At 39.4% G+C, this 25,837-nt stretch overlaps 1 protein-coding gene across 3 annotated transcripts in view; it reads left to right on the top strand.

Annotated features, from left to right (window-relative positions):
* The window catches only part of ARHGEF2 (Rho/Rac guanine nucleotide exchange factor 2), a 918,648-nt gene that overhangs the window by 541,736 nt on the left and 351,075 nt on the right, over window positions 1-25,837 (top strand). For all 3 annotated transcript variants that reach the window (XM_053704543.1, XM_053704550.1, XM_053704538.1), the window contains exon 5: window positions 22,900-23,011. In XM_053704543.1, coding sequence (XP_053560518.1) covers window positions 22,900-23,011 — 112 coding nt within the window. The remainder of the gene's footprint in view (window positions 1-22,899; window positions 23,012-25,837) is intronic.

Genomic DNA, 25,837 nt, shown 5'->3' with positions numbered 1-25,837 from the left:
GAGCAATCAGAAGCTTTGGATGATTTGTCTGTTGTACCCTCACAACACTCTGAAGTGGCAGTGAGGGATGGTCTGTCAGAGGGAGAAATTTCTGACACAGGAAAGTTTCTTAGCGGGCAGATTCAGATTCCTTAGCGTTTAAATTTAAGCTGGAACACCTCCGCGTCCTGCTTAAGGAGGTTTTAGCTACGCTGGATGATTGTGACCCCATAGTGGTCCCAGAAAAATTGTGTAAAATGGACAGGTTTTTAGAGGTCCCTGTATACACTGATGCATTTCCGATCCCGAAGAGGGTGGCGGATATTGTGACTAGGGAGTGGGAGAGACCAGGTGTACCTTTTGTTCCCCCCCCCCCCTATCTTTAAGAAAATGTTCCCCATAAATGACCCCAGGCTGGACGCGTGGCAGACGGTCCCTAAGGTAGAGGGAGCAGTTTCAACACTTGCTAAGCGTACAACTATACCTATAGAAGACAGTTGTGCTTTTAAAGACCCTATGGATAAAAAATTGGAAGGTTTGCTGAAGAAAATGTTTGTTCAGCAAGGTTTCCTTCTTCAGCCAATTGCCTGCATTTTTCCTGTAACTACTGCAGCGGCTTTTTTGGTTTGAGGCGCTGGAGGAGTCGCTCCAGAGGGAGACTTCATATGACGAAGTCATGGATAGAATTCACGCTCTAAAGCTGGCTAATTCTTTTATCACTGATGCCGCTTTCCAATTAGCTAAGTTAGCGGCGAAAAATTCAGGTTCTGCCATTATGGCGCGGAGAGCACTTTGGCTCAAATCATGGTCGGCTGACGTGTCGTCCAAAACTAAGTTACTAAACATTCCTTTCAAGGGAAAGACCCTTTTTGGTCCGAGTTGAAAGAAATTATCGCGGATATCACTGGGGGGAAGGGTCATGCCCTCCCGCAGGATAGACCGTTTAAGGCCAAAAACAAGGCTAATTTTCGCTCCTTTCGCAACTTCAGGAGCGGACCTGCTTCAACCTCTGCTGCCGCAAAGCAAGAGGGTAACGCTTCACAGCCTAAAGCAACCTGGAAACCCTTGCAGGGCTGGAATAAGGGTAAACAGGCCAAGAAGCCTGCACCTGCTGCCAAGACAGCATGAAGGGGTAGCCCCCGATCCGGGACCGGATCTAGTAGGGGACAGACTTTCTCTCTTTGCTCAGGCTTGGGCAAGAGATGTTCCATATCCCTGGGCATTAGAAATTGTTGCTCAGGGGTATCTTCTAGAATTCAAGGACTCTCCCCCAAGGGGAAGGTTCCACATTTCTCGTTTGTCTTCAGACCAGACAAAGAAACAGGCGTTCTTACGCTGTGTAGAAGATCTTCTAAAGATGGGAGTGATACACCCAGTTCCAATTGCAGAACAAGGACTGGGTTTTTACTCAAACCTGTTTGTAGTTCCCAAAAAGGAAGGAACTTTCAGGCCAATCCTGGATCTAAAAATTCTAGACAAATTGCTCAGAGTTCCATCTTTCAAAATGGAAACCATTCGGACAATCTTGCCGATGATCCAGGAAGGTCAATATATGACTACCGTGGATCTAAAGGATGCGTACCTACATATTCCTATCCACAAAGATCATCATCAGTTCCTAAGGTTCGCCTTTCTGGACACGCATTACCAGTTCGTGGCCCTTCCTTTCGGGTTGGCCACCGCTCCCAGAATTTTCACAAAGGTGCTAGGGTCCCTAGGGTCGCGGGGCATTGCAGTAGCACCTTACCTAGACGACATCTTAATACAGGCGTCGTCTTTTCTCAGAGCCAAGGCTCATACGGACATTGTTCTGGCCTTTCTAAGGTCTCACAGGTGGAAGGTGAACGTAGAAAAAAGTTCTCTGTCTCCGCTCACAAGGGTTCCCTTCCTGGGAACACTTATAGACTCGGTAGAAATGAAAATCTTTCTGACAGAGGTCAGGAAGTCAAAACTTTTGAATACTTGCCGAGTTCTTCTTTCCATTCCTCGGCCTTCTGTGGCTCAGTGCATGGAGGTAATTGGTTTAATGGTTGCGGCAATGGACGTAGTCCCTTTTGCCCGAATTCATCTAAGACCACTGCAACTGTGCATGCTCAAACAGTGGAATGGGGATTATGCAGATTTGTCTCCTCAAATACAAATGGACCAGAAAACCAGAGACTCTCTTCTCTGGTGGTTGTCTCAGGATCACCTGTCTCAGGGAATGAGTTTCCGCAGACCGGAGTGGATCATTGTCACGACCGATGCCAGTCTGTTAGGCTGGGGTGCGGTCTGGGACTCCCTGAAAGCTCACTCCCGATAAACATTTTGGAACTGAGAGCGATATTCAATATGCTCCAGGCGTGGCCTCAACTAGCGGAGGCCAAATTCATCAGATTTCAGTCGGACAAAATCACGACTATAGCGTACATCAATCATCAGGGAGGAACAAAGAGTTCCCTAGCGATGAAGGAAGTAACCAAGATCATCAAATGGGCGGAGGATCACTCCTGCCATCTATCTGCAATTCACATCCCAGGAGTAGACAACTGGGAGGCGGATTTTCTGAGTCGTCAGACTTTCCATCCGGGGGAGTGGGAACTCCACCCGGAGGTTTTTGCTCAGCTGACCCAGCTATGGGGCATTCCAGAATTGGATCTGATGGCGTCCCGTCAGAACACCAAACTTCCCCTTTACGGATCCAGATCCAGGGATCCCAAGGCGGCATTGATAGATGCTTTAGTAGTGCCTTGGTCATTCAGTCTAGCTTATGTCTTTCCACAATTTCCTCTTCTCCCTCGGCTAGTAGCCAGAATCAAACAGGAGAAGGCTTCGGTAATTCTGACGGTAATTCTGATAGCGCCTGCGTAGCCACGCAGGACTTGGTATGCAGACCTAGGGGACATGTCATCGGCTCCACCATGGAAACTGCCATCGAGGCAGGATCTTCTAATTCAAGGACCATTCAAGCATCCAAATCTAGTTTCTCTGCAACTGACTGCTTGGAGATTGAACGCTTAATTCTAGCTAAGCGTGGGTTCTCTGAATCAGTTATAGATACTCTGATCCAGGCCAGAAAGCCTGTCACCAGGAAAATTTACCATAAGATATGGCGGAAATATCTTTGTTGGTGTGAATCCAAGGGTTACTCGTGGAGTAAGGTTAGGATTCCAAGGATATTGTCTTTTCTCCAAGAAGGATTGGAGAAAGGTTTGTCAGCTAGTTCCTTAAAGGGACAGATATCTGCTCTGTCTATCCTTTTACACAAGCGTCTGGCAGCTGTACCAGACGTTCAGGCGTTTGCACAGGCCTTAGTTAGAATCAAGCCTGTTTATAAACCTGTGGCTCCTCCATGGAGTCTAAATTTAGTTCTTTCAGTTCTTCAAGGGGTTCCGTTTGAACCTTTGCATTCCATAGATATTAAGTTATTATCTTGGAAAGTTTTGTTTTTGGTAGCTATTTCTTCTGCTCGAAGAGTTTCTGAATTGTCTGCTTTGCAGTGTAATTCCCCCTATCTGGTGTTCCATGCAGATAAGGTTGTTTTGCGTACCAAACCTGGTTTCCTTCCAAAAGTGGTTTCTAATAAGAATATTAACCAGGAAATTATTGTTCCTTCTCTGTGTCCTAATCCAGTTTCTAAGAAGGAACAACTGTTACACAATCTTGATGTGGTTCGTGCTTTAAAATTCTATTTAAAGGCAACTAAAGATTTCAGACAAACATCATCTTTGTTTTTTGTCTATTCTGGTAAGAGGAGAGGTCAGAAAGCGACTGCTACCTCTCTTTCCTTCTGGCTGAAAAGCATCATCCGATTGGCTTATGAGACTGCTGGACAGCAGCCTCCTGAACGAATTACAGCTCATTCCACTAGAGCTGTGGCTTCCACATGGGCTTTCAAGAATGAGGCTTCTGTTGAACAGATTTGTAAGGCAGCGACTTAGTCTTCACTGCATACATTTGCCAAATTTTACAAATTCGATACTTTTGCTTCTTCGGAGGCTATTTTTGGGAGAAAGGTTTTGCAAGCAGTGGTGCCTTCCGTTTAGGTTACCTGACTTGTTCCCTCCCTTCATCCGTGTCCTAAAGCTTTGGTATTGGTATCCCACAAGTAAGGATGAATCCGTGGACTGGATACACCATGTAAGAGAAAACAGAATTTATGCTTACCTGATAAATTACTTTCTCTTACGGTGTATCCAGTCCACGGCTCGCCCTGGCAATTAAGTCAGGTTCAAATTTAATTTTGTAAAACTACAGTCACCACTGCACAGCTCTGCTGTGTGCTCTCTTTGCCACTTCCTGTAGGGATTGAGAATATCCCACAAGTAAGGATGAATCCGTGGACTGGATACACCGTAAGAGAAAGTAATTTATCAGGTAAGCATAAATTCTGTTTTATTTAAAATGTGGTTTGATAGAGTGGGAAGGAGGACTAGTGGAGGGTTGTAGTATATATCGCAGCATCATGTTTAATACAGTCTTTAAAATAATCGTTGAACTGCCTTCTCCATGAAGGAGTAATTAACTTGATAGTTAACATTTTACAGCAGTTTCAATAATAGTGTATAGCTCGGAACAGGCTAAGCCTCAGAAGCCGTTCAGAGCACCCCTTATATATCCGGAATAAGTTGGCATATGTAAACCTGACACGCTGTGAATTCAGGCGTGTACCTTTAGGCCTAATACAATATTATTGTTACCTAGTGCATAAGCACATTACCTGATACATAGTCTTAAGTGCAAGTGTCCAGTTTACCACTTGCTAGTCAACCACTTGTTAAATCTATAAGTACATTAAACATAAAAAGAAACACTATAATATATGTCAAGCTGTTGCTAAATAAAGATACATTGTAGATTTGTGCAAACTGAAAAATTCTAGGACATTTAAGGGCTTACAAAATATCTATCTACGATCTATCTAATCGTATAATTTTGTAAAAACATACCACTCATATTGTATTACATGAGTTTCACTAATAATTTACCTTTGCTATTACTAAAAGCCTATGAACTCCAGTCTAGCACAATTATATATCATATTGATAACCCAGCTATGGATTAGATCAGTAGCATTTTTACTTACATAGCCTGATACACTTCTCAGTGTTTTTAAGTTGTATGTGTGAGAGTTGAATCAATTTTTTAAATACTCAATTAAAAGTTATATTTTAATTCTCCATATCTCCGATGTCCAAGATTATTTTTGCTCTCTAATTTAAAAGCCTAAGAGGAATGAGAGTGCTACTAAAGTGTAAAAATTTTTCAGTCTAGCACTGATTTTTCAGCCTGTTGTTAATCCGGTACACAGCACCCCTGCCAGTAGATTAAGCTTATCTGCTAACTATATTATTATTAACCTGAATTAAGCTATAATATAATAGGTGTTCCTCGTTTATACTATTGAGTAGTGCCATTAGTACCCCCTCCTTTTCTACCAGTTTACATTATACATCTGTCTCAATTTTTCAATTGTTCATATATTTCATATATATATTGTTAAAGTTCCTAGGAATGAGTGTTTTGGGGGCACTTGCATAGCATATGCGATTTTCAGTCGACATAGCTAGCAGCTAAGAGGAAACGGCTCCATTTTCCTTTGATCTTTTCCGGTCTTGAAGCACGCACTGAAAGCAGTGGCGCAGCTTCAAGTCCGGTCACTTGACATCTGAGTTGCGCTCCTTGCAGTCAGTACGGAGCGATCGCAACTGCTTCTTCTCAGAGTCCTTTCTTACATTCAGGACAAGAGCATCGAGGGGTCAGGTAGGCACCTCAGTTATTAACTGAGGTGTAAAGTGTGCATGCAAGTGGTTTTCTTGTTAAATCTTGAGCTAAGGGACAAACATTATGCTAAGACTCAGGGAGCCTTAACTCTGTTTTTCTGTGGAACGCGGTTGTTACAGCTTTTTACCACGATCCCATTTAAAGAGAAAGTACATTACAAAAATAATATATATATACAAATAGATAGTTTTGTTCCTCATGCATAGAGAGGACATTAAAAAATAAAGATAATCTGTTTGTCTCTGAGCCAAATGTCTCTCAGGATGGTGAGAAGAGCTAAACTTCGTTCCTCTTGCCTCTCTCTACAGTCTACTGTTCAGCCATCAGTTGCTCAATATATGGAGGTAATTGGTCTGATGGTTGCTTCCATGGACATCATTCCCTTTCTTCAATTCCATTTGAGAGCTCTGCAGTTATGCATGCTCCGTCAATGGAACAGGGACTATGCGGATCTGTCTCAGAGGATAGATCTAGATCAGTCGACAAGAGACTCTCTCCCGTGGTGGCTTTCTCAGGAACATCTGTCTCAGGGCACATGTTTGCGGAGACCTTTCTGGGTGATTGTGACCACGGACACCAGCCTGCTGGGCTGGGGAGCAGTATGGGAATTATTAAAGACGCAGGGATTATGGACTTGGGAGGAGTCTACTCTCCCCATAAACATCTTGGAGTTGAGAGCGATTTTCAATGCTCTGATGGCTTGGCTTCAGTTGTCCTCAGCCCGGTTTATCAGGTTCCAGTCAGACAACATAACCTCAGGGTCATAAATCAATCACCAGGTGGGAGCTTGGAGTTCCTTAGCCATGAAGGAGGTGGCTCGGATTGTTCAGTGGGTGGAAACTCACAATTGCTGTCTATCTGCCATCCACATTCCTGGAGTGGACAACTGAGAAGCGGATTTCCTGAGCAGACAGACTTTTTATCTCGGGGAGTGGGCACTCCATACGGAGGTGTTCTCCAGCTTAACCCTCAAATGGGGGGTGCCAGAGCTGGATCTGATGCCATCTCGGCAGAACGCCAAGCTTTCAAGGTATAGTTCAAGGTCAAGAGATCCACAGGCTGGTCTGATAGATTCTCTGGTGGTCCCTTGGGACTTCAGGCTGGCATATCTGTTTCCTCCGTTTGCTCTCCTTCTACAAGTCATTGCTCGTATAAAACAGGAGAGAGCATTGGTGATTCTAATAGCTCCTGTGTGGCCTCGCAGGATTTGGTATGCAGACCTAGTGGAGATGTCATCTCTCCCACCTTGGAGGTTGCCTCTGAGGAAGGACCTTCTAATTCAGGGTCCCTTCATTCACCCAAATCTTGTTTCTCTAAAGCTGACTGCTTGGAGATTGAATGCTTAGTTCTGTCTAAGCTTGGTTTTTCTGAGTCGGTCATTGAGACCATGATTCAGGCTCTCAAGCCTGTTACTAGAAAGATTTACCATAAGATATGGTGTAAATATCTTTATTGGTTTGAATCCAAGGGCTACTCTTGGAGTAGGATCAGGATTCCTAGGATTTTGTCTTTTCTCCAGGAAGGTCTGGAGAAGGGTTTGTCAGTCAGTACTCTGAAGGGTCAGATTTCTGCATTATCTATCTTGCTACACAAATATCTGGCGGACGTGCCAGATGTGCAATCTTTTTGTCAGGCCTTGGTCAGTATCAGGCCTGTGTTTAAGTATGTTGCTCCTCCTTGGAGCCTTAACCTTGTTCTTAAAGTTTTACAGCAGGCTCCGTTTGAGCCATTGTATTCCATAGATATTAAGTTGTTATCTTGGAAGGTTTTGTTTCTTATTGCTATCTCTTCTGCTTGGAGAGTTTCGGAACTCTCGACTTTGCAGTGTGATTCGCCTTATCTTATTTTTCATGCTGATAAGGCAGTTCTTCGTACGAAGTTAGGTTATATTCCTAAAGTGGTTTCAGACAGAAATATTAATCAGGAAATTGTTGTTCCTTCTCTATGACCTAATCCTGGATGACCTGGATGCTGTGCATGCTCTGAAATTCTACCTTTAAGCAACTAAGGATATTCGCCAGTCTTCTGCCCTGTTTGTTTGCTTCTCAGGAGAATGTAAAGGTCAGAAAGCTACTGCTACTTCTCTTTCTCTTTGGTTGAGAAGTATAATTTGTTTTGCTTATGAGACTGCTGGTCAGCAGCCTTTCTGAGAGAAGAACAGCTCATTAAACGAGGGCTGTTTCCTCTTCTTAGGCATTCAAAAATGAAGCTTCTGTGGAACAGATTTGCAAGCCTGCAACTTGGTGCTCTTTACATACTTTTTACAAATTTTATAAATTTGATACTTTTGCCTCGGCTGAGGCTTCTTTCGGGAGAAAGGTTCTACAAGCGGTGGTGCCTTCTGTTTAGGTCTGCCTGTCTTGTCCCTCCCTTATCATCTGTGTCCTCTAGCTTGGGTATTGTTTCCCAACAGTAAATGATGACGTTGTGGACTCACCATATCTTAGGAAACAAACAAAATGTATGCTTACATGATACATTTATTTCTTTCCGGATATGGTGTGTCCATGACCCCGACCTTTTTTATTTTAAGACAGTTATTTTTTGGCTAAACCTCAGGCACCTCTACACCTTTGTGTTACTCTTTTTTCTCCATTACCCTTCGGTCGAATGACTGGGGTTTGTGGGAATGGAAGGAAAGTGATACTTGACTCTTTGCCTCCTCCTACTGGCCAGGAGTGATATTCCCAACAGTAAATGATGACGTTGTGGACTCACCATATCCGGAAATAAATACATTTATCAGGTAAGCATAAATTTAGTTTTCTCCATCTTGCCATCTGTCTGTAATAAATACATTTTAAAAATAACTATTCTAGTGTACCTTGTAAATTATTTTAGATAAACATTTTTTAATACTGTTGTCAAATTGCCCTGCTTGTAATGCTGCAGTTTTCCTTTTGTGAATTTGTTTTTCATGAACAATATCTGGTCATTTTGATCTACTGCAGACAAACTAGGCTGGATAAAATATTTAGCTAATGTTGCAGCCAGCACAGACTAATCTTCTTAAGACTAAGGCTCTTTCTCAGCTTTTGAGCAGGGCTAAGCTTCTTTATTAAGACTTTGATATTCATGGTCTGGAGCTGCTGTATATTTAACTTTTCATTTTGATAATTCCAGTGAGATGTGATTCTTCATTTACAGATGCTTTGACACACAATGTAGTTCACTTCAAAGAGTCTTCCCTTTCCCTTTAGTCTGCAAAAAGGATCATGGCTACCCAAACTACGGCCTGCGGGCCACATCCGTTTGTCCGAAGATTTTTGTGTGGTCTTCAGCACCATTGAGCAGAAAACAGATATCAGTCATTTCTAGTTGGAAACACTTGCACAAATCTCTTTAGTATATTTGTTTCATATCTGTCTAGTATATGTGGTTACATTAATTTAATTAATAGTAGCTAATTTGTTATGGAATTTCTAACGAAAAATGTGAATATTATCTATTTTTTTGAGTCCATTATATTTAGCATAATTGTAAATATAATATAATGTAATCTCACTATTAGGGATCAACTCTTCAAAAAGCTTTAGCTCTACTTATTTATATCAGCGTTTAGAAACTCATCTCTGAGTGAGAGGTAGGTATGCGTTAGGTGTTGCTTAAACGGAAATTAAACCCAACATTTTCTTTCATGATTCAGACAGAGCATACTGTTTTAATCAACTTTCCTATTTCTATTATCAGATCAGGTTCATTCTCTTAGTATCCTTTGTTGAACTTCTAGCAGAAATGCACTGGGCGCTAGCTGAACACATAGGGTGAGCCAATGAAGTATATATGTGCAGCCACCAATTCCCATTTAGCTCCCAGTAGTGCATTGCTGCTCTTGAGCCTAACTAGGCATGCTTTTCAACAATGGATACAAAGAGAACAATAGACAATAGAAGTAAATGGGAAAAGTTGTTTAAAATTGCATGTTCTATAAGAATCATGAACATTTAATTTTTATTGTACTGTCCCTTTAAGATGAGTGCAATACTTCTCATTGTACTTGGAAATACAGATACAGGAAATAAGTTATATTCAGTGAACGACATTAACATCAAAAGACATTGGTTTAGTGTCGGAGAAACCACTAAAGGTTCTAAACTTAATGTATTGAATATTGGCACAGTTTTAAAGGGACATAAAATGCACTATTGTTTGCCTATAACTATGTGTTTAATACCAGGAAAGGGACTAAACACATAGGGGCCGATTTATCATTTGTCGGACAGACATGATCCACTGTAGCGGATCATGTCTGCCCGACATCGATAAATGCCAACGTCATACGCTGTCTGCATTTATCATTGCACAAGCATTTCTCTTGAACGCAAAACTCCAAAAATGGTCTGGACAAAATTATTGGCACCTTCTCAAAATTGCAAGATATAATTGCATTCCAAGTTTGTGATGCTCCTGTAATTTGTAATTAAACTCACCTGTATCAATTAACATTTGCTGACAATATAGAAATCACACCGGCAACCAGTTAAAATGTTGATAAATTGTGCCACACTGAGCATGGAGAAGAGAAAGAGCAGCAAAGAATTGTCTGAGGATTTGAGAACAAAGATTGTGGAAAAGCATGGACAATCTCAAAGTTACAAGTCTCCAGAGATCTTAATGTTCCTGTGTCCACTGTGCAACATTGTGAAGAAGTTTACAGCCCATGGCACTGTAGCTAATCTCCCTTAATGTGGACGAAAGAGAATAAAATTATCAAAGATTGCAACAAAGGATTGTTCAAATGGTGGATAAACTTCCAGACAAATTCAAGCTGTACAAATGTGTCAGCTCACACTATAGGTCGCCATCTGAATGAAAAGGGACGCTATGGTAGGAGACCCAGGAGGACCCCACTTCTGACACAGAAACATAAAAAAGCCAAATTGGAGTTTACCAAAACTTACCTGAGGAAGCCAAAATGCTTTTGCGAGAATGTGCTGTGGACAGACGAAACAAAATTACAGCTTTTTGGTGACGCCCATCATTCTACTGTGTTATACAGTCCCTACAGTCAAAAATGGTGGAGGTTCACTGATGTTTTGGGGTTGCTTTGCTGCTTCAGGCACTGAATGTCTTGATTGTGTGCATGACAATATGAAATCTGAAGACTACCAAAGAATTCTGTGGTGCAATGTAGGGCCCAGTGTAAGAAAGGTGGATCTCCGTCAGAGGTCATGGGTCTTACAGCAGGACAATGACCCAAAGCGCACTTCAAAAAGCACCCAGAAATGTTTTTTTTTATTATTATTATCGGTTATTTGTAGAGCGCCAACAGATTCCGCAGCGCTATAAACAAAGGGGGAGTACAACAAAACAATTATAGGGTAGAGGGCCCTGCCAAGAGTTGCACTGTTGTAGTCAGGTCTTAAGAAGGTGATCTACAAACAGCTGGACTTTTAGGCTTACATGCCAAGAGGGTTCAGGGGATTGCAGTGGAGGAGAGGAACTGGTATTAGGAAAGGTTAGCGTAGGTTGTATGCATCCCTGAACAGTAGAGTCTTTAGGGAGCACTTGAAGCTTTTAAAACTAGAAGAGAGTCTTGTGGAGCGAGGCAGAGAGTTCCACAAGATGGGAGCCAGTCTGGAGAAGTCCTGTAAACGGGAGTGTGATGAGGTGACAAGAGAGGAGGAGAGTAGGAGGTCATGAGCAGAGCGAAGGGGACGGGAGGGAGAGTATCTGGAGACAAGGTCTGAGATGTAGGGGGGAGCAGTGCAGTTGAGGGCTTTGTATGTAAGAGTGACAGTTTTGTGTTTGATCCTAGAGGCAAGAGGAAGCCAGTGAAGGGATTGGCAGAGAGGCGCAGCAGATGAAGAGCGACGTGTAAGGAAGATGAGTCTGGCAGAGGCATTCATTATGGATTGTAAAGGAGCTAGGCGGCAGGTGGGGAGACCAGAGAGGACAGAGTTGCAGTAATCAAGGCGGGAAAGAATGAGAGAGTGGATTAAAATCTTAGTTGTGTCTTGTGTAAGGAAGTGTCTAATTTTAGAGATGTTTTTAAGGTGGAAGCTGCAGGCTGTAGCCAAGGACTGAATGTGAGGAGTGAAGGAAAGATCTGAGTCAAATGTGACCCCGAGACATCGGGCATACGGGGTAGGGGTAATGATGGAGTTGTTGACAGTTATAGAGATATTGGGGGTGGAGATTTTTGAAGAAGGGGGGAAAATGAGGAGCTCAGTTTTGGAGAGATTTAGCTTGAGGTAGTGAGAGGACATCCAGGAAGAGATGTGAGAAAGACAGTTAGTGACACGGGTTAGCAAGGAAGTAGATAGTTCTGGTGCAGAGAAGTAGATTTGGGTGTCATCGGCATAAAAATGATATTGGAAACCGTGGGACTTAATAAGGGAACCTAGTGATGACGTATAGATTGAGAAGAGAAGGGGACCGAGGACAGAGCCTTGCGGTACTCCGACAGAAAGTGGTGACGGGGCAGAGGAGGCCCCAGAGAAGGCTACACTGAAGGTACGGTTTGACAGGTAGGAAGAGAGCCACGAAAGGGCTGTGTCACAGATGCCGAAGGATTGGAGGGTTTGGAGCAAAAGAGGGTGGTCGACAGTGTCAAAGGCTGCGGACAGATCAAGGAGGATAAGCAGAGAGAAGTGGCCTTTTGATTTAGCTGTAAGTAGGTCGTTGGTGACCTTAACAATAGCTGTCTCTGTGAAGTGATAGGGACAGTGATTTAAGACAAAGCACTGGAGAGTACTGAACTGGCCAGCAATGAGTCAAGATCTCAATCCCATAGAGCACCTGTGGAGAGATCTCAAAACAGCAGTTGGGAAAAGGAACCTGGAGCAGTTGGCGAAAGAAGAGTGGTCCAAAATTCCAGTAGAGAGGTGTAAGAAATTAATTGAGGGTTACAGGAAGCGATTGATTTCAGTTATTTTTTCAAAAGGGTGTGCTACCAAATATTAAATTGCGGGTGCCAATAATTTTGTCCAGTCCATTTTTGGAGTTTTGCGTGGAATGTGTCAGATTTGGCTTTTTTCTCTCCACTTTTTTGTGTCATACCAATACAAACAAAATAAATAAACATGAGAATCCCTAAACATTTGTAATTGCTACAATTTTCTGGGTGAAGTGGTGCATTATCTGTGTATGTGTGTCTATATATGTGTGTATATATGCATTGACAGAACAGACATTTAAACACATAAATACATATGTACACATATATAGACACCCACATTTTTTCTTTCATGATTTAGAAAGAGCATTCAATTTTAAACAACTTTCTAATTTACCTCTGTTATCTAATTTGCTTCATTCTCTTGAAAATCTTTGCTGGAAAGCATATCTAGATAGGCTCAGTAGCTACTGATTGGTGGCTGCACATAGATGCCTCATGTGATTGGCTCACCCATGTACATTGCTATTTCTTCAACAAAGGATATCTAAAGAATGAAGCTAATAAGATAATAGAAGTAAACTGGAATGTTGTTTAAAATTGTATTCTCTATCAGAATCATGAAAGAGAATGTTTGACTTTTTAGTGTCCCTTTTTAGTGTAGATGAAAACATGATAAAACACATATGCAATATTTAATAAAGATTTTAACTCTGTATTTACTGTAAATATTTTACATTTGCTAATATGAAAATGCTTTGGGTTTTTTTTAACAATTTTTTTTTCTCCATTGACTTCTTTAGGGAATGCGTGTTTGTGCGATCTTGGGTGTTTTTTCTACTTTTTTTCCTCAATTGATTTCTATGGGGCCTAGTTATCAAGCCGTCAACCTCAAATACGCTGGAATTCCGCAGCGTATTTGTGGCGAGGCTGATACGCCTTAGTTATCAAAGGCTCGAGACCGGCAAAAGTAGAATTTTGTGACGTAAGCTTCGATCCGCCGGACTCAGTCCGACACAGATCGATTCTTACGTCACTCCAGATGTTCCGCACACAAGTGCGGCACATTCTCACTACTTTTGCTAGTTATCAAAAAACTAGCAGGTACGCTCTGCACTTTTACGGCCCAGCGTACCTGGTTTTCAATCCGCCACCCTGGAGGCGGCGGATCCCATAGGAATCAATGGGAGTCTGACCATAGCGAAAGTACAAGTTCGCTGCTGACAGACATCCCATTGATTCCTATGGGAGCTGTCTGCACCTAACACCCTAACATGTACCCCGAGTCTAAACACCACTAATCTGTCCCCCCCTACACCGCCGCAACTAAATAAAGTTATTACCCCCTAAACCGCCGCTCCCGGAGCCCACCGCAAGCTACTCTATACATATTAACCCCTAAACCGCCGCTCCCGGAGCCCACCGCAACTATAATAAATTTATTAACCCCTAAACCGCCGCTCCCTGAACCCGCCGCAACCTATATTAAATGTATTAACCCCTATCCTGCCCCCCTACACCGTCGCCACCTATAATAAATTTATTAACCCCTAATCTGCCCCCCCTACACCGTCGCCACCTATAATAAATTTATTAACCCCTATCCTGCCCCCCACTACGCCGCCGCCACTGTAATAAAATTATTAACCCCTAAACCTAAGTCTAACCCTAACCCTTACGCCCCCCTAACTTAAATATTAATTAAATAAATCTAAATACATTAACTCTTATTAACTAAATGAATCCTATTTAAAACTAAATACTTACCTTTAAAATAAACCCTAATATAGCTACAATATAAATAATAATTATATTCTAGCTATTTTAGGATTTATTTTTATTTTACAGGTACCTTTCAATTTATTTTAACTAGGTACAATAGCTATTAAATAGTTATTAACTATTTAATAGCTTACCTAGCTAAAATAAACTGAAATTTACCTGTAAAATAAATCCTAACCTAAGTTACAATTACACCTAACACTACACTATACTTTAATAAATTATTCCTATTTAAAAATAAATACTTACCTGTAAAATAAACACTAAGATAGCTACAATATAATTAATAATTATATTGTAGCTATCTTAGGATTTATATTTATTTTACAGGTAACTTTGTATTTATTTTAGCTAGTTAGAATAGTTATTAAATAGTTATTAACTATTTAATAACTACCTAGCTAAAAGAAATACAAAATTACCTGTAAAATAAATCCTAACCTAAGTTACAATTAAACCTAATACTACACTATCATTAAATTAATTAAATAAACTACCTACAAATAACTACAATTAAATACAATTACATAAACTAACTAAAGTACAAAAAATAAAAAAAAGCTAAGTTACAAAAAATAAAAAAAATAAGTTACAAACATGTTAAAAATATTACAACAATTTTAAGCTACTTACACCTAATCTAAGCCCCCTAATAAAATAACAAACCCCCCCAAAATAAAAAAATGCCCTACCCTATTCTAAATTAAATAAAGTTCAAAGCTCTTTTACCTTACCAGCCCTTAAAAGGGCCATTTGTGGGGGCATGCCCCAAAGAAAACAGCTCTTTTGCCTGTAAAAGAAAAATACAACCCCCCCCCCAACATTAAAACCCACCACCCACATACCCCTAATCTAACCCAAACCCCCCTTACAAAAACCTAACACTAATCCCCTGAAGATCATCCTACCTTTAGTCGTCTTCACTCAGCCGAGCCACCGATGGAACCGAAGTGGACATCCGGAGCGGAAGAAGTTAATCCTCCAAGCAGCGCTGAAGAAATCTTCCATCCGATGAAGTCATCATCCAGGCGGCGCTGAAGAAAAGTCTTCGATCCGGCCGATGTCATCTTCAAAGAGGCGCTGAAGAGGTCTTCTATCCGGGCGAAGTCATCTTCCAAGCCGGGTCTACGGACTACGACGGACTACGACGAATGAAGGCTCCTTTAAGGGACGTCATCCAAGATGGCGTCCCCTCAATTCCGATTAGCTGATAGGATTCTATCAGCCAATCGGAATTAAGGTAGGAAAATTCTGATTGGCTGATGGAATCAGCCAATCAGATTCAAGTTCAATCCGATTGGCTGATCCAATCAGCCAATCAGATTGAGCTCGCATTCTATTGGCTGATCGGAACAGCCAATAGAATGCGAGCTCAATCTGATTGGCTGATTCCATCAGCCAATCAGATTTTTCCTACCTTAATTCCGATTGGCTGATAGAATCCTATCAGCCAATCGGAATTGAGGGGACTCCATCTTGGATGACGTCCCTTAAAGGAGCCTTCATTCGTCGTAGTCCGTCGGTGAAGAAGGAGGTTCCGCGTCGGCGGAAGGAAGATTCAAGACCCGGCTTGGAAGATGACTTCGCCCGGAAGGAAGACCTCTTCAGCGTCTCTTTGAAGATGACATCGGCCGGATCGAAGACTTTTCTTCAGCGCCGCCTGGATGATGACTTCATCGGATGGAAGATTTCTTCAGCTTGGAGGATTAACTTCTTCTGCTCCGGATGTCCACTTTGGTTCCATCGCTGCTCGGCTGAGTGAAGACAAGGTAGAATGATCTTCAGGGGATTAGTGTTAGGTTTTTGTAAGGGGGGTTTGGGTTAGATTAGGGGTATGTGGGTGGTGGGTTTTAATGTTGGGGGGGGTTGTATTTTTCTTTTACAGGCAAAAGAGCTGTTTTCTTTGGGGCATGCCCCCACAAATGGCCCTTTTAAGGGCTGGTAAGGTAAAAGAGCTTTGAACTTTATTTAATTTAGAATAGGGTAGGGCATTTTTTTATTTTGGGGGGGTTTGTTATTTTATTAGGGGGCTTAGATTAGGTGTAAGTAGCTTAAAATTGTTGTAATATTTTTAACATGTTTGTAACTTATTTTTTTATTTTTTGTAACTTAGCTTTTTTTATTTTTTGTACTTTAGTTAGTTTATGTAATTGTATTTAATTGTAGTTATTTGTAGGTAGTTTATTTAATTAATTTAATGATAGTGTAGTGTTAGGTTTAATTGTAACTTAGGTTAGGATTTATTTTACAGGTAATTTTGTATTTCTTTTAGCTAGGTAGTTATTAAATAGTTAATAACTATTTAATAACTATTCTAACTAGCTAAAATAAATACAAAGTTACCTGTAAAATAAATATAAATCCTAAGATAGCTACAATATAATTATTAATTATATTGTAGCTATCTTAGTGTTTATTTTACAGGTAAGTATTTATTTTTAAATAGGAATAATGTATTAAAGTATAGTGTAGTGTTTGGTGTAATTGTAACTTAGGTTAGGATTTATTTTACAGGTAAATTTCAGTTTATTTTAGCTAGGTAAGCTATTAAATAGTTAATAACTATTTAATAGCTATTGTACCTAGTTAAAATAAATTGAAAGGTACCCGTAAAATAAAAATAAATCCTAAGATAGCTAGAATATAATTATTATTTATATTGTAACTATATTAGGGTTTATTTTATAGGTAAGTATTTAGTTTTAAATAGGATTAACTTAGTTAATAAGAGAAATATTATTTAGATTTATTTAATTAATATTTAAGTTAGGGGGGCGTTAGGGTTAGACTTAGGTTTAGGGGTTAATAGTTTTATTACAGTGGCGGCGGCGTAGTGGGGGGCAGGATAGGGGTTAATAAATGTATTATAGGGGGCGACGGTGTAGGGGAGGCAGATTAGGGGTTAATAAATTTATTATAGGTGACGACGGTGTAGGGGGGGCAGGATAGGGGTTAATAGGTTTAATATAGGTTATGGCGGGTTCAGGGAGCGGCGGTTTAGGGGTTAAACTATTTATTTAGTTGCGGAGAGGTGCGGGATCAGCAGGATAGGGGTTAATAACTTTATAATAGAGGGCGACGGTGTAGGGGGGGCAGGATAGGGGTTACTAGGTATACTGTAGGTGGCAGCGGTGTCCGGGAGCGGCGGTTTAGGTGTTAATACATTTATAAGAGTTGCGGCAGGGTCTAGGAGCGGCGGTTTAGGGGTTAATACATATATAAGAGTTGCGGCGGGGTCTAGGAGCGGCGGTTTAGGGGTTAGTAACTTTATTTAGTTGCGGGGGGCTCCGGGGGCGCCGGTATAGGGATAGAACAGTGTAGTTTAGTGTGAGTGCTTAGTGACCTATTATTAAATGTACCTATATTAAATGTATTAACCCCTATCCTGCCCCCCCTACACCGTCGCCACCTATAATAAATTTATTAACCCCTAATCTGCCCCCCCTACACCGTCGCCACCTATAATAAATTTATTAACCCCTATCCTGCCCCCCACTACGCCGCCGCCACTGTAATAAAATTATTAACCCCTAAACCTAAGTCTAACCCTAACCCTTACGCCCCCCTAACTTAAATATTAATTAAATAAATCTAAATAAATTAACTCTTATTAACTAAATGAATCCTATTTAAAACTAAATACTTACCTTTAAAATAAACCCTAATATAGCTACAATATAAATAATAATTATATTCTAGCTATTTTAGGATTTATTTTTATTTTACAGGTACCTTTCAATTTATTTTAACTAGGTACAATAGCTATTAAATAGTTATTAACTATTTAATAGCTTACCTAGCTAAAATAAACTGAAATTTACCTGTAAAATAAATCCTAACCTAAGTTACAATTACACCAAACACTACACTATACTTTAATAAATTATTCCTATTTAAAAATAAATACTTACCTGTAAAATAAACACTAAGATAGCTACAATATAATTAATAATTATATTGTAGCTATCTTAGGATTTATATTTATTTTACAGGTAACTTTGTATTTATTTTAGCTAGTTAGAATAGTTATTAAATAGTTATTAACTATTTAATAACTACCTAGCTAAAAGAAATACAAAATTACCTGTAAAATAAATCCTAACCTAAGTTACAATTAAACCTAATACTACACTATCATTAAATTAATTAAATAAACTACCTACAAATAACTACAATTAAATACAATTACATAAACTAACTAAAGTACAAAAAATAAAAAAAAGCTAAGTTACAAAAAATAAAAAAAATAAGTTACAAACATGTTAAAAATATTACAACAATTTTAAGCTACTTACACCTAATCTAAGCCCCCTAATAAAATAACAAACCCCCCCAAAATAAAAAAATGCCCTACCCTATTCTAAATTAAATAAAGTTCAAAGCTCTTTTACCTTACCAGCCCTTAAAAGGGCCATTTGTGGGGGCATGCCCCAAAGAAAACAGCTCTTTTGCCTGTAAAAGAAAAATACAACCCCCCCCCCAACATTAAAACCCACCACCCACATACCCCTAATCTAACCCAAACCCCCCATACAAAAACCTAACACAAATCCCCTGAAGATCAACCAACCTTTAGTCGTCTTCACACAGCCGAGCCACCGATGGAACCGAAGTGGACATCCGGAGCGGAAGAAGTTAATCCTCCAAGCAGCGCTGAAGAAATCTTCCATCCGATGAAGTCATCATCCAGGCGGCGCTGAAGAAAAGTCTTCGATCCGGCCGATGTCATCTTCAAAGAGGCGCTGAAGAGGTCTTCTATCCGGGCGAAGTCATCTTCCAAGCCGGGTCTACGGACTACGACGGACTACGACGAATGAAGGCTCCTTTAAGGGACGTCATCCAAGATGGCGTCCCCTCAATTCCGATTAGCTGATAGGATTCTATCAGCCAATCGGAATTAAGGTAGGAAAATTCTGATTGGCTGATGGAATCAGCCAATCAGATTCAAGTTCAATCCGATTGGCTGATCCAATCAGCCAATCAGATTGAGCTCGCATTCTATTGGCTGATCGGAACAGCCAATAGAATGCGAGCTCAATCTGATTGGCTGATTCCATCAGCCAATCAGATTTTTCCTACCTTAATTCCGATTGGCTGATAGAATCCTATCAGCCAATCGGAATTGAGGGGACTCCATCTTGGATGACGTCCCTTAAAGGAGCCTTCATTCGTCGTAGTCCGTCGGTGAAGAAGGAGGTTCCGCGTCGGCGGAAGGAAGATTCAAGACCCGGCTTGGAAGATGACTTCGCCCGGAAGGAAGACCTCTTCAGCGTCTCTTTGAAGATGACATCGGCCGGATCGAAGACTTTTCTTCAGCGCCGCCTGGATGATGACTTCATCGGATGGAAGATTTCTTCAGCTTGGAGGATTAACTTCTTCTGCTCCGGATGTCCACTTTGGTTCCATCGCTGCTCGGCTGAGTGAAGACAAGGTAGAATGATCTTCAGGGGATTAGTGTTAGGTTTTTGTAAGGGGGGTTTGGGTTAGATTAGGGGTATGTGGGTGGTGGGTTTTAATGTTGGGGGGGGTTGTATTTTTCTTTTACAGGCAAAAGAGCTGTTTTCTTTGGGGCATGCCCCCACAAATGGCCCTTTTAAGGGCTGGTAAGGTAAAAGAGCTTTGAACTTTATTTAATTTAGAATAGGGTAGGGCATTTTTTTATTTTGGGGGGGTTTGTTATTTTATTAGGGGGCTTAGATTAGGTGTAAGTAGCTTAAAATTGTTGTAATATTTTTAACATGTTTGTAACTTATTTTTTTATTTTTTGTAACTTAGCTTTTTTTATTTTTTGTACTTTAGTTAGTTTATGTAATTGTATTTAATTGTAGTTATTTGTAGGTAGTTTATTTAATTAATGTAATGATAGTGTAGTGTTAGGTTTAATTGTAACTTAGGTTAGGATTTATTTTACAGGTAATTTTGTATTTCTTTTAGCTAGGTAGTTATTAAATAGTTAATAACTATTTAATAGCTATTCTAACTAGCTAAAATAAATACAAAGTTACCTGTAAAATAAATATAAATCCTAAGATAGCTACAATATAATTATTAATTATATTGTAGCTATCTTAGTGTTTATTTTACAGGTAAGTATTTATTTTTAAATAGGAATAATGTATTAAAGTATAGTGTAATGTTTGGTGTAATTGTAACTTAGGTTAGGATTTATTTTACAGGTAAATTTCAGTTTATTTTAGCTAGGTAAGCTATTAAATAGTTAATAACTATTTAATAGCTATTGTACCTAGTTAAAATAAATTGAAAGGTACCCGTAAAATAAAAATAAATCCTAAGATAGCTAGAATATAATTATTATTTATATTGTAACTATATTAGGGTTTATTTTATAGGTAAGTATTTAGTTTTAAATAGGATTAACTTAGTTAATAAGAGAAATATTATTTAGATTTATTTAATTAATATTTAAGTTAGGGGGGCGTTAGGGTTAGACTTAGGTTTAGGGGTTAATAGTTTTATTACAGTGGCGGCGGCGTAATGGGGGGCAGGATAGGGGTTAATAAATGTATTATAGGGGGCGACGGTGTAGGGGAGGCAGATTAGGGGTTAATAAATTTATTATAGGTGACGACGGTGTAGGGGGGGCAGGATAGGGGTTAATAGGTTTAATATAGGTTATGGCGGGTTCAGGGAGCGGCGGTTTAGGGGTTAAACTATTTATTTAGTTGCGGAGAGGTGCGGGATCAGCAGGATAGGGGTTAATAACTTTATAATAGAGGGTGACGGTGTAGGGGGGGCAGGATAGGGGTTACTAGGTATACTGTAGGTGGCAGCGGTGTCCGGGAGCGGCGGTTTAGGGGTTAATACATTTATAAGAGTTGCGGCAGGGTCTAGGAGCGGCGGTTTAGGGGTTAATACATATATAAGAGTTGCGGCGGGGTCTAGGAGCGGCGGTTTAGGGGTTAGTAACTTTATTTAGTTGCGGGGGGCTCCGGGGGCGCCGGTATAGGGATAGAACAGTGTAGTTTAGTGTGAGTGCTTAGTGACAGGCTAGCAATAAAGCTGGGAAAAAGCCGAAGAGCAGCGAGATCGGATGAGTGATAACTGTCTTAGTCCGCTGCTCATCGCCCCGTGGCTTTTTGACAGCTTTATTTGATAACTTAGGCGTATTTTTTCAGGTCCGCGGTGGCGAAGGTAGGCGAGCTTAGGCGGGCGTATTGGGCCGGCGAAGCCAGAAAAGTAGACGGCTTGATAACTACCCCCCTATGGGTTAATACATGCATGCGAAAAGTTAAGATTGGATTTTTGCTCTATTCTGATTAATGCTAGCGCAAAATAAGTTTTAGTTTTTAAACTTGTTATACGAACGCAACCCGACTAGCGCAAAAAAGCTTAACTCTAGCGGAGTTTTCACTATCGCAAAAAAAAAAAAAAACGGCAACACTTGTTACTTAGCCCTTAAAGTAAGTTTAAAAGGTTTAATTTCTATAAAGTATTATTTTTTTTAATTATTTTTTATTATTAATGAGCACTGTGTGGAATACAGGATAATGAAAGCTATAGAGCTTGATATTTTAAACAACTTTCAAATTTTGCCTAGTTCTCTTAGTCTCGTTAGTTAAAGAATAATCTGAGGTAAGATCAGGAGCGTGCATGTTTCTTTAGCCATCTGACTGTAGTATTTGTAACATTGTTTATAGCCGAGTTATACATAGTAGTAAACATGCATGCTGCCATAGGCAGCTAAAAACATGTGCACACTCCTAATCTCCCATCAGCCTACCTAGGTTTACACTTCAGCAAAGGATACCAGGAGAACAAAGCAGATTTGATAGTAGAAGTAAATTGGAAAGTGTTTAATTCTGACTTTACTCACTTGACATTACAGGGTACAGCGCCTGTCATTATGGCCATAAAGGGATATAGCGATTCAGACAGAGCATACAATTTCAAAAAAAGGTTTCAATTTACTTCTATTATCAAATTTGTTTTGTTCCAATGGTTTTCTTTGTTAAAGAGATACCTAGGCAGGCATCTGGAGCACTACGTGGCAGGATATAGTACAAGAGCACAATATAGCAGGAATTTTGCCAGAATGTTATCCATTTAAAAGAACACTAGATGGTGGCTCTATTTCCTGTGGTGCTCCAGGCACCTATGTAGGTGTCTCTTCAACAAAGAATACAATGGGAATGGAGCAAATTTGATAATAGAAATAAAATGGAAACTTTTTGAAATTTGAAAAAGCTTTTACAAGGTGCCTTTAGTATAAGCTTGTTAGCTAATGATGTTCCCCCTGTGCTTACACACTGAGAACTACTAATCTAGAGAGATCTATTTCCCAGGGATATAATACACTGCCTAGGAGCTAACAATCTTTTGTGTAATGAAGACTGTACAGTAACTAGAAATGTGCAGTCCTGTAGCAAGGAACTATGGTAGAATGGAAGGTACACTGATCTCATGGATAATTACATTAAAATAAAGGATTTACTTTGTGAGTTTTAGTTATGGTTTTAACAAAATACCAATGATTAATTATCTTCCAATATGATAACCTTCATTCTTTATATTTTTAGGAACATGCCAAGAGGCTCCAGGCCTATCTGTCCTCACAGTCTTTCAAGTACAATCCCATGTCGAAATCTGTCTCCATGACTAACATTGACCAAGTGTACTGCTTCCCAGATGGTGAGTAGCAAACATGAGCACATTATTTATTATTATTATTATTATTCTTTATTTATAAACGCCAACAGATTCCGCAGCGCTGCCCATGGGTACAAAGATAACAGTACAGTGGAGAAACAATACGATAAGACACAAAATTTTACAGACAAATGCAGGGGGAATTGAGGGCCCTATTCCCGTGGGAACTTACAATCTAGACGGGTAGGAGGATGGGAAACAAGAGGTGGGGACTGCAGAGGTGAGAATATTAGTGAGGAGATAAAGGGTTATTTGTAGTATTATAACAATTTGTATAATATAGTATTGATCGTGGTGTTTGTAGTTGTTTGTGATCCTTTTATAAGTTCCCAATAAATTCTCTGCTAGCACTTATTAATTATTTTTTTAGTTGGTCCTCTTAAAAGTATGCTTAACATGCCAGATTTACTTGCCAACACTGTGCTGGCCAGACAGGCTTTTTACCTCCGATATGACCTGTTTACCTTATGGGGGCTTCTTATTCATATGGGTATTTGTAGTTTCCAAATGATGTACACCTTATTTATAGAATAATAATCACCTTGTAATAGCAAGCTTTTCCGCAGCCTCAGCATAATTTAATACAGTGGGTAAATTTGAAAACGTTTTGAAAGCATTAACATATTGTTTGCTTCAGTTGTTTTTCAATAACCAAACTCTACCCAAAGCTTCCCTTATTTGGAGAAGCCAATCAGGACTTGCTACTGTAGTAGACAAGGCTATCCATGGTCGTTAGGAAATTGCAAACACTTAATATTTTTCTATCTGATAATCTTTTCAGAAGCCAATTAGGGTCAGATATTTGGCAGGGTTGGGTTTTTGAAGACTGCTATGCGCTCTTACAGGAAAAGGGAGCAATATAAATAATCAAAGTATATTGTAAAGTTGTTTTACTCAACTTAATACAAATATTTTATAACAAAAGTTGAAATATAGAGTGGGGGGAAAATCCTAAAAAATATTACTTGGAATATGCTACAAGCCCCCCAACATTAGTGACCTGGAGGAAACTCGACTACTAATGCAAATAGGTAAGGCTGCTAATAACAGTGCTGTAATTATGGGAGATTTTAACTAGCCTGATATAAACTGGGCCAACAAAACTAGTAATTCAGCTAAAGGGGATAGATTTTTTAAATGTTCTCAGGGATAACTTCTTGTTGCAATTAATAGAGTAACCAACTAGGAGTAAAGCTATATCGGATTTAGTGCTATCAAACAATACAGATATAATATCAAACAGAAGTCAAAAAACATTTGGGTAACAGTGATCATAACATGGTCACATTTGAAATCTCTTTTCATAAGCAGTGTCTTAAAGGTTTAACTAAGACTTTTAATTCTAAGAAAGCAAGATTCAACGATTTAAGGAAATTAATAAATAACAAATTGGGACAAAGTATTCTCTAATAAAAATACAGAGGATAAATGGATAACATTTAAAAGTTTGTTAAAGGGACACTGAACCCAATTTTTTTCTTTTGTGACTCAGATAGAGCATGCAATTTTAAGCAACTTTCTAATTTACTCCTATTATCAAATTTTCTTCATTCTCTTGGTATCTTTATTTAAAAAAAATGTAAGTTTAGATGTCTGACCAATTTTGGTGAACAACCTAGGTTGTTCTTAATGATTGGTGGATAAATTCACCCACCAATAAGCAAGTGCTGTCCGAAGTCCTGAACCAAAAAATAGCTTTGATGCCTTCTATTTCAAATAAAGATAGCAAGAGAATGAAGAAAAATTGATAATAGGAGTAAATTAGAAAGTTGTTTAAAATTGTATGCTCTATCTGAATCACAAAACATTTGGGTTCAGTGTCTCTTTAAATAAATATGCATATCAACAAATACCGTATGGTTATAAAAATAAAAAATCCAAGCCAATGTGGCTAAATAAAAATGTGTTACGAGAAATTAGGAAAAAAACATAAGGCATTTAAATTATTCAAAGAAAATAGTACAGACTCCACATACCATATTTATAAGGAATGTAACAATGCATTCAAAAAAGCAATCAAATTAGCCAAAATTGAAAATGAAAAAATTAATTGCAAAGGATTCTAAGTCTAACCCTAAAAGGTTCTTTAAGTACATAAATAGTAAAAAAAATCTAAGAAGGACAATATAGGTACATTAAAATGCGTGGAGGGTAAGCATGATTAATAGTGACAGGGAGAAGGCTGAGGTACTAAACCAGTTCTTTTCTTCAGTATAAACAAGAGAGGTACCAATGGAGGATACTTTGAAACAAACTAGAACATCCCAGCACATACCATTAACTGGGTTATGTATAGAGGATATCAGGAAAAAAATGGATAATATTAAGGTAAATAAAACTCCAGGCCCAGATGAAATTCACCCAAGGGTGTTAAGGGAACTTATCACTGTTATAGACAAACCTCTACTCTTTATTTTATTAAAACTCATTATCCTCAGGCATGGTCCCCCAGGATTGGTGTAAAGCTGATGTGGTGCCACTCTTCAAAAAGGGAAGCAGGGATGATCCAGGAAGCTATAGACCAGTTAGTCTGACATCAATAGTGGGGAAGATATTTGAAGGGATTATATTGATGAGCATATTCGTGTAAACAAGAATATGAGTTCAAATCAGCATGGTTTTATGAGAAATAGATCATGTCAAACTAATCTAATTAGATTCTATCAGGAAGTAAGTAAAAATATAGATAAAGGGGAAGCAGTTGATGTGATATACTTCGATTTTGCAAAGGGGTTTGATACAGTGCCACATGAGAGATTAATGCACAAAATTAAGGAACTGGGAATAACTGAAAATGTTAGCTCATGG

The sequence above is a fragment of the Bombina bombina genome, chromosome 1, assembly GCF_027579735.1.
Source record: "Bombina bombina isolate aBomBom1 chromosome 1, aBomBom1.pri, whole genome shotgun sequence".
NCBI lineage: Eukaryota > Metazoa > Chordata > Amphibia > Anura > Bombinatoridae > Bombina > Bombina bombina.
The sequence above is the reverse complement of the archived record's forward strand: the minus strand, read 5'-3'. Positions and strand labels throughout refer to the sequence as shown.